The sequence below is a fragment of the Planococcus citri genome, chromosome 5, assembly GCF_950023065.1.
Source record: "Planococcus citri chromosome 5, ihPlaCitr1.1, whole genome shotgun sequence".
In the NCBI taxonomy this organism is placed as follows: domain Eukaryota; kingdom Metazoa; phylum Arthropoda; class Insecta; order Hemiptera; family Pseudococcidae; genus Planococcus; species Planococcus citri.
The window spans coordinates 57,347,454-57,357,608 of record NC_088681.1 but is presented as its reverse complement, the minus strand read 5'-3'; the positions used below and the strand labels follow the sequence as shown (position 1 = coordinate 57,357,608).

The window sequence follows — 10,155 nt, the reverse complement described above, 5'->3', positions numbered from 1 at the left end:
GGTTGTCTATTTCTTATTTTAAAATTACCTACCTATCGTTTTTGTAAGGAGTAATGTTTCCGTTCGAGGTGATAACCCATAAAGTAGGTACCTACACATTGTTTTTAAGAAAGAAAATACACGATAAGTAAACGCCATTAAAAATATTTGAGTGGAATTTTTCCAGAATTTTCAAGCACTTTCTACGACTTTGAATAATTTTCCTCCCATTAAAAGAGTAGCCAGATTTGATTGTAAAATTTATTTTGAAATTTCAGAACAAGCATAATTATAAACACATATCCAGGTACTTGATACGAATAACTCACTATTCATTTATCAAAATATTTGAATCATCGTCATTAAAAGCTTAATCAGAAGCCGAAATACGTTGAATTTCGGACAACCCTCGTTTCAGATTATCAATAGCAGATTCATTTTGTAGAAAATTATTCACAATACCAGCATACCAAATGTAAAGCCTGGGAAACGGAGGACTATCCGACTCGTCCCATTTTATCAAGAAATTTTCCAACTGAATCTTGGAGTCTGCAAATACACTTTTTGGCATACCCAGTATCTTGATAAAAAGACGTGAAGGAGGTTGAGGATCGGAAAAGATATCGGGTGAGAAAAATTCGGATAATTGAGATGACGACGAAATTTCCAAAGGAAGAGAACTAAAACCGTCCACATTCTTGGAGCGTCGAATTGGAATTTCTTCTATGTACCATTTTGCGTTCAAAATAATGCTCCAACATTCTAGAAACGATGATAATACTTTAGCATATGGAATATAGCACGGAGGAAGTCTTCCTTTCCAATTCAAAGCTTGATTCACTACGAATTTGATGGTTGCGATATCAAGTTGTAATATTTTAGCAATTTTTGTTAGGAAATAATGGAAAAGATCTGTTTGCGAGAATATTTTTGGTGACAGGATATCTGTTAATTCCTCCATGGCGAAATTCGGACGCAAGTTATGACATTCTGGATCTTCTTCATCTTGTTGAGGTGAAATAGAGAAAAAATTTTGCAGAGGATACTTTGAGTAAGCAGGAACACTTTTTGGTTTCGGAATTGTCGAAGGCGGAGTTTGAGAAATCTGTTGTGAGGGACTGTGTTGAGAGTAGTTGAGTGCAGTGTTCTGTCCATCAGAGGTGGCTGATCTTATGTGAAATATTGATGTAATCTACAATTATTTTGAAGAAATTTGCCAATTATCGAGTCAGATTCAGAATTTATCAGATTTGGTAGGTCTCGGTGTGGTACTTACTCCTATGCAGAAAATCACTGTTTCGTATGACACGTTGAATCCCATGATCGCAGCCTCTTGTTGCCTCTGCTTATCAAGTATTTCATTACTCGAATGAAATCGAACAATTTTATTATTGACATTTTTGTTTAATTTTTATTGCACTTTCACGCTTTGACGTATTTTCCGACTAAAAAATTGATAACTTACATGTTTAATGGTCGTAATCCTCTCCTTTCATCATCATCATCGACATCAGCTGTAGGTCTGGTAAGTGTGGATAATTCAAATGAATTGAATGCATTAACGATGAACTTCAAAAGACTTTTAAAAATTTACGAGAGTGTTAATGTTGCTTTTCGAGCCCGTTTATTTGTATTGCTGAATTGATTATCATAAGGTATGGTACATTTGGAGGAGGGGTTTGCAAAAACAAGTGGTTTTAAGGTCATTCAATGTTTTAGCAATTGTACCACAAATGATCATAAAAACCGTCTCAGGAACATGAAACAATTTTAGAAATTTTTATCTCCTGATTATTGTGGATTTTTGGAGTCTTGAAAATAGGAATAATTTCAAGCATGTTTTACAACTCTAATTGAGTCCAAAATTTTTTGTGGGTAATTTTCAACTCAAAATGGAGGTCTGTTCTGAACTTGGTTTAAATTCATGCATTTTTTTCGGGGTCCACCCTAAATTACAAAATAGTTTTGGGAAATTCAAACTTCCAGCGATTTTTTAATTTTCTTAATTGTGATTTCTGCATCTTTAAATTGTTTAAATTTTCAGAAATTCGTCATAAATTCTAAAATGAACTTTCGTCGTTGTCGTTTCCTTATAAGCGGTAGGCCTATTGGCCTGTCTGCTGCGGTGTGGAACCTGTTGAGGATGAGCCTGAGGTATCCGTGAGTTTCCTCCTTGGTCTCCCTCTGCTTCTCTTCCCCGTTGGTGTATATTGGAGGACCTTTTTTGGTGATCTTGTTTCCTCCATCCTTTTGACATGATTTCTCCAATCTTTCCTATACTGTTTTATCTTCTTCATGACTGGCTTCACTCCGAGATCTGCTGTTATTTTCTCGGATGGGACTCTGTCTCTGAGAGTCACCCCTGCTGTTCTCCTCATGAACTTCATCTCTGCTGCCGTTATTCTTCTTTTATCAGATTTCTTCAGTGTCCATACCTCGCTTCCATACGTCATCATTGGTATTGCTAGGGTATTGTACACCTAGCGACTCAAATTCAGATCATGGGGATTCGGCAGAGACCTTCATTTTGAGCTGAAAGGTACTCAAAAAATAACTTGGTTCCGAAGGTGCTCCTAGAAGGGAGAGTGAGCTCTCGAAGAGGAGGCATTTTCAAAAAAATCCAAATTTATTCGCTGTTGCTGCTTACCTCTTTTAGGAAAAATGGCCTAGTCCCAAATCAAAATATTTGAGATTCTACGTCAATCTAATGCTACCTATTGCTATCAAAATCCAAGACCATTTCAGGGTTCTACTGAGCGGTTGAAAATTTACAAATCACTTTAGAGTCAGAATTGAAAATACGTACTCTGAACTTTTTGATATTGAAAATGGAGTCCCTCAAGGCTCTGTGCTTAGCACCATACTATTTATACTCCTAATTGATGATATCTGTAGTATTATTCCTCAACCTCTTTCCTTAAGAATTTTTGCAGATGATATAAACATTTCAATACGTTCAAATAACATCAAACTAGCCTCAGAAATGATCCAAAAAACTCTAAATTGTATTGAAAAATGGGCTGAAACAAAGGGACTAACATTTTCTGAATCTAAAACTCACTGTATATCTTTTTACCAAGAGAAATAAAACCTACCCAGAACCTATCCTTGAATTCAAAGGACATCCTTTAGTTTTTAAACCAACTACCAAATTCCTTGGACTTACTTTTGATAAAAAATTTACTTGGACGCCTCATTTTCTCAACATAAAAGCTCAACTTAACAAACGTCTAAATTTACTAAAAATTGTTAAAAATTCAAAGTATAACCCATCACGCCAACTATTGCTTCACTTGTACAAAGCTCTGATACGTAGTAAAATTGAATATGGAAGTCCATGCTTTACAAACCTGTCAAATAAAACTACTAACATTCTCAAAACTGTTCAAAATTCCTCCTTGCGCATCTGCATAGGTGCTCTCTATTCGTCTCCAATTGATAGCATTTATTGTGAAGCTGCAGAGCTTCCTCCTGATTTTAGGAAAATTCTCATGACAAACAAATTCTTGACAACTGTTGCAAATAATCCATCTCACCCTCTTCAAAGGTCACTCAATGTCTACAGCTCTCAGCATTTCCTCCATACTTCAGGTCCAATCCTAGAATTTATCAAAAATATGAACAACCTACAAATTGACCTAAAAAACCTAATACATAAACCAATATCTTATCCCCCTTGGTCTCTCAAACCTATACAGATGGAATTTTACTTAAGAAACTACCCAAAACATGATCACTCCCCATTATTAATCAAGAGTCATTACTTAGAACTGTTATCAAACTATACTGAATATAACTTATGCTTCACAGATGGTTCAAAAATTTCTAACATTCATACTGGTTATGCTTACTCAATTAATGACAAAGTTCTCAGTTTCAAAATTCACAACTGTGCCTCAATTGTTACTGCTGAACTCACTGCCATAAAACATTGCCTAATAGATATAATTTCCATTCAATCGGAAAATAAAAATTCTTAATCCAAAGCGACTCACTAAGTTCACTGCTATCCATTCAAAACATTTTTTCTAACCATCCCATAGTCCAAGACATACATAAGTCCCTTTTTAACCTCCAATATTATGATTACTCAATTAGGTTCATGTATGTTCCCAGCCACATAGGTATCACTGGAAACGAAACTGTTGATAGATTAGCAAAAACAGCCGCTGCCCCCTCCCCTCTTACCTCTCTCACTCCTGATGACATTAAACCTCTAATCACTCACAACACATTTACTAACTGGCAGAACTTTTGGTCACAACAAACTTCAAACAAACTCTTCCAACATAAAAAAACTACCCTCCCCTGGAAAAATCTAGGCCACCTGAACAGAAAAGAAGAAATCCTGATTACTAGACTAAGAATAGGCCACACAAAAATTACTCATAACCACTTATACCAAAAAGAACCAAAACCCTCATGCCAATTTTGCAGAAACGAACCCACATCCATCCAACACATACTTTTCAACTGTCCCCAACTAAAACAAAACAGACTTACACTACAGATAAAAGAAAACCCACCTACTATCCATCAACGCGATAGAGGCAACACCAACATAAAGGATGTTAGCCCAAATACCCAATTCGGCATAAGGGTACGCGTTGATTTGTACGTGATACCACCACGAGCGGTTATACGACTCGATGATGATGATCCCTGACGAACCCTCAGAAATTCAAAAATTCATCTCCCTAATAAAAAACATCAACCTCACAAACCAAATCTAACCCCCCCTCCCCTACGGGTGTAATAATCTTGTAATTATACACACCCAAAAAAAAAAAACTTAATTTTGGTTAAACTCGTGTTTTGAAAAAAAAATTTTGTCAAATATTTTTCACTAGTTATGCCAAAGTATTGAAAGATGTAATTTTTGAAACTGGGGAAATATTTTGGAACGCAGTGGTGCCAATTTCGTGATCATTTTTGCAAATTTCCAAAAATTGAAAAAATAGACAAAAGCCCATAAATTTTTTTTGGTTTTTGAGTCAACTTTTATAGTTTTCAACTTTGAATGCTTCGCACCCTCCATCGCAATAAAGAAAATTATGTATCTGGCAATCTGGTATAGATATTTATTCACAAGAGTTTTACAGAAGTAGATTCACTGGCAACATTAATCTTAGGAATAGAATATTGAGCAGCAATCAATTCATGAGTACGTTGAAGTATGTTCATATCACGTTTTAAATCATCCAGATCATGTTCATCTTTTAATAATGTATTTAAGCTTAAACCATACCAAATGTATGGCCATAATTTTGAGGGAATATACTTATCTGACTTTTGTGCCCTTTTTGTAAAATTATTCAAACGAGTTACCAAGTCTGGAATGTTTTCTTTCGGAATGGTTAATAATTTATTGAGAAGACGTAGAGGAGGATCAGGGTCGGAGAATATTTCGGAAGAAAACAATCCAGTACCTGATAACTCAGGCGGTGAAAGTATATCAGATGGTATAGAAAGCCTCGTATTATTCGAATTCGAGAAACGATTTTTTTGCATTTCCAGTATATCTCTTTTTGCACTTGCTAGCGCAATCTGGCTACTGAGGCTTGATTTCAGAGCTTGAACATACGGGATATAAAGATCAGGAAGTTGACCCGAATTTAAAACATACTTTACTTCATTGAATACCTTCAGAATACTGTATCGCGATACATTTATCGTTTTGCGAACGAGATATTGAAAAGGATCGACTTCTGATAACACGTCAGATGATAGAAGCTGTAATGTTTTGGACGAGACAGTGGATCGTAGTTGTAAAAGCTTAGATTCAATGCCATCTTTTAAAGATTGAACTGGAATGAGTTCATTTCCCATAGTTTTTGACTCATCTGTTGTCAAAATATCCGATTTCGTGTTATAATCGTGAGTGGGTGTATCACCAATGACGTCTTCGTTGAGGTGAGAGAATGTTGATGGTTTCAGTTTAAGGTTTTCTGCCTGCTGCGTTGGAGAATTGGTACCCAAATCGACGGTATAGTCCGAGCCAGGTTTTTGGAGAAGTGGACTGCCGATTCCACTGCTAAAATGAAAATCATGACGAACTGAAAATTTTGAAGATCGAATTAACAAATTTTGAAACTGTAAGCTCTTAAGGAAAAATACGAATTTGACTAGATGACCAAAATTATGTGTCAATCGGAATAGGCCAAGCAAAAAGTAATCGAAATTGAATCTGTTCTGAGATGTTACGATCAGATCTGATCATCTTTGATTAGATCAGATCAGATCAAATCAGACCTGGACATCATCTAAGTATTCTGACCAATTTCCTAAATTAATTTTATATCTATGTTTATGCTTACCCCCACTCTGGGAGAAAATCTCGCAGTTCTGTACGATGTGTCGAATCTCATGTCTTGTTTTTCACTTTTTCGCGAAAATAATAAAAAAATTTCAAATTGATTGTTGATGTGTGTAATGTTTTCATATTCATTTTACACCTTGATACAGTACTTTCACAGACAAACAATACTGACAAATTTTAATTTATGTGGGTATTACTTCTTTAATGGCTCATTTAATTTTTGTACACTTTCAATGAATGTAAAAATCGGTAAAGTACAGAAAGTTTTACAAAATTTACAGGATCATTGTTTTCAGCTGTGTTGCCATATGTTGGAAAATGAATATTATTCTTGATGGGAAACTACTGCGTCAACTTTGATTTTGGTTCGAAGCATCGATATGTAACTGATGAGTTTTTGAAATTGATTAGTTCCTTGGGTTCTATAGATAGGTAAAGTACCTGTCAACTTCATCATAAACTTCATTATGCTTATTTCTGTACGATGAATCCCATAATTTCCGCTTTATTAACTTACTTACTTGTTTTACCTTTTACTTCAATGTTTCATCAGCTGGGTTCCATAAAAAACATTTTTTATTGCTCGAAACTTTTTTTTCTTTATTGTTAAGACATTTTCATTTTTCATGTCATAAACTCTAAAAAAATCAAGTTGTTTTAACCCTTTGAGACCCGAGAAGAATCTGATGGATGAAAATTGAAAAACTTCATTAGGAGTAATAGTATAACTTCGTTGAGTGGATTTTTTTTTTTTTAATTAAGTTTACCTGCTCACAATTTTATTTTGGATTTCAATGAGTATTTTTTCTATCCCAATTTTCAAAATAAATTTCCGATGTAGGCATACAAAAATTTTTCAAGAAGTTTCTTCAGGGAATACCAACATAAAAATCAGAAAATTTTGAATAATATACATATTAGATGATACTTACTTACGTCAAAAATTTTGAGAAAAAATAAAAAATGATTTTCTGCAGAAGTTGTGACAATGACAAATGTGGGAGTGACTTACTTACGTCAAAAATTTTGAGAAAAAATAAAAAATGATTTTCTGCAGAAGTTGTGACAATGACAAATGTGGGAGTGAAGTAATTTTGTAAGGAGCAGATATGCCTCAACTCCGTAGAGAGGTAGGACAATAACCTCTCGTCGGAGGTTATATCGTAACCCCTCTTTCGAAGAAGTTTAACGTACTTCTCCTACATTTCTGGGGCCCAAGGTAACGTGTACGAATATGTCCGAGCGTAGGTCGCTCCAAGCTCGGATACATAACCTTGAACTTTCGACTATATAACCCATTGCACAGACCATATTCGAGGTTCTCATTTTGGTTCTGGATAAGTTCTCTTTTTCGGAAAAATGTAAGGTGCACCGGGGCAAGTCAGAATGATTTTTCACAATTTCAACTTTGACCAGCTGTTACTCCCCTTCTAATGAACCAATATGGATGAAATTTATTATGTAGGTTCCCATAAGGGTTCTTAACCTATGGTAAAAATTTGAGCGCGATTGACACAGTAGCTTTCGCTCAGTGGAATAAAATATAAACTGTCCTGACTTACCCCAATTGGGGGAAGTCAGAACAGGCTAAACTTTGCAGAGGCGTAGATCACAAACCGAGCGTCCTAGAAAAATTGCATAAAAACAAAATTGTAGAAAATTTAATTCTCTTTGAGATCACTCTCATCAGATTTTCACTAGGACGCACGGTTCGTCCGCTATATGCGAAAAACTAAGAAATAGAAAGTCTGTATTTTAGACCAAATTCAAAATAAGTTCAAAACAACAACAAAATACAATTGAACCAAAGACATCTAAAATGAAACTGAATCGCGAAAATTTTTATGCCGTGATGAAGTAGGGGTAGTACCCTCAAGTCACCTTTAGTGGCACTTCGCCAGATATAAACCTCTAGGCGCTAGAGCAAGTTTTCTAACTTACCCCGAATTCCAACTTACCCCGGTGCACCTTACGTAGAATGAATCTCTGACAGTCTGCTTCACAGGCTGGACTTGGAATATTTTCCAAAAAAGTACAATGTTAATGTAAATTCTCTCACTAAGTATGAGCCCCCTTAAGGATGGTTCTGTGCTTCGTTTCGGTAATTGCGAGTGCTAATTCGATGTTCGGTTCCTACCCTCAGTAATTATCGCCAGTTAATCCCTTAAGGATTTAATCCGCTAGCTTTTTGATGTAACCCACTGCGAGGTTAATATGTTTTGTATTTTAACATTAATCACGTTATGTCGATTGATTAATGAAATTTTGGAGAATACCTCATTCAATCCGGATCTTGAGGAATTCGACCCCTGGCAAAGTGTATCTACCACCAATACCCTGCGACATGCTTAGTATGAGTAGCACCCTGACGAGCAGGGAACATGTACAGTGTTGAGGCAGGAGATGTATCCTAAATCCTGTCTGGGTTGCGTTAGCCCGATCAAATTAAGGTAAAATGAATCATCCCCTTTATTTGATATGCTTAATCTTTTCTAAGTTTTAACTAACTTTTTGAGACATAACTACAAAATCTGCTTAACTACTAGTTTAGTGTAGCATTAGGTTAATCATACCTATTTTAGATTAATTATGACTTCGAACCCCATAATTAATACAAGTACGCAATTGTTTTATATCAAATAATACAATTTGTAAAACAATTGTCTCGTGTTTTATTTCCACATGATAATAAGAAATTGTATGTGTATAAAGGGTATTCGTAACGATCAGTACAAGCACATATTGAGCTAGCATGGTGCATGAAAATAATCCCTTAGGAATATTCATCAGAAAATCCATAGGTAGTAAGTATTATTATAAACCCACCAGATAGTCTTTCTCACCTACTTCTTCTAACCCCGATCATTACCAATCTCACTATATCAATTTTCAAATCAAAAAATTTTTTGGCCAAAAATGAAGGGATTGACAATGAGGATTTCAATTTGAAAAAAAATATGTAAGTACTTACCTATTTTGAAAATTGAGTTTCAAGGTCGTTCTACAAAAAATATAATTTTTTGTAAAAATGAGATTTTATAAATTTTGAAATTTTTTTACATAAAGCTGAGATTTGAAAGTTCAAAGAAAGTGAAAGCTCACTCACTGGGGTCTTTCATTTTGGAATTATGGGTTGAAATAGATGATGTTTTGCATAGTGGAAGTGAACTGATAAATTTAAGGGTGCCATTTATCGGCACGACAGATTAAATCATTCGAACGACAAAAAAAAAGTGTTTTGCACGACAAATGCTAACGTCCCAAAACCACTTTTTTAACGACGGAAACAGTTTTCAACAATCGCACAACAACAAAAATTGAAGTGCACGCCAAGAAAATCAAATGAACGCCAGTGTATGCCCGACAAATAGAATGAAATGCATCGACGACTTTAGGAAATGATCGACGACATAATGATAATAGCGACGAATTTATTCACAAAATCAAAGGCTATAGGTGGATAAGTATGGTGAATTTGCCCTTGAGAGCTTCAGGGTTGATATGTATTTGCATGGAAGGTGGGTACCCTTGAGCACCTTCCGTCAGGTAAGTTTCAGACCCCCAGACCCCTCCCCCATTTTTGAGAAACCCCTCCGTTTCTGAAATTACAATAAAAAAATTTTCTCAGCCCCATGCGAACCGATTTTTTCAATTTTTTGGCATGTTGTAAACATCCATAAGAGGTATCCCCACAAAAAATTTCAATTCCCTCCCCCCATATTTTCCTCTCAAAATAGCGTTTTTTATTTTTGTTTGCCTGTTTTAGCAATGATCACGATTCAGCACAAAAATGCGAATAGCATTTTTAAGTGTGTTTTTAACCCCTAAAAAACATATATTTTTTTCAAAAAAAAATT

At 35.2% G+C, this 10,155-nt stretch overlaps 1 protein-coding gene across 1 annotated transcript; it reads right to left on the bottom strand.

Annotated features, from left to right (window-relative positions):
- Positions 1-226: 226 nt before the first annotated feature.
- Positions 227-1,348, bottom strand: LOC135847537 (uncharacterized). The gene is made up of 2 exons (XM_065367099.1): positions 1,256-1,348; positions 227-1,171 (listed from the first exon to the last, which is right to left on the bottom strand). Exons 1-2 carry the CDS (start codon positions 1,298-1,300, stop codon positions 350-352), a joined length of 867 nt encoding a protein of 288 aa, XP_065223171.1. The 5' UTR covers positions 1,301-1,348; the 3' UTR covers positions 227-349.
- Between the last annotated feature and the right edge of the window lie 8,807 nt (positions 1,349-10,155).

Coding starts and splice junctions, on each gene's coding strand:
- LOC135847537 (XM_065367099.1), bottom strand. CDS start 1,300: ATGGGATTCAACGTGTCATACGAAACAGTGATTTTCTGCATAGGA. Junction 1,172..1,255: donor CAGTGATTTTCTGCATAGGA/GTAAGTACCACA, acceptor AAATAATTGTAG/ATTACATCAATATTTCACAT.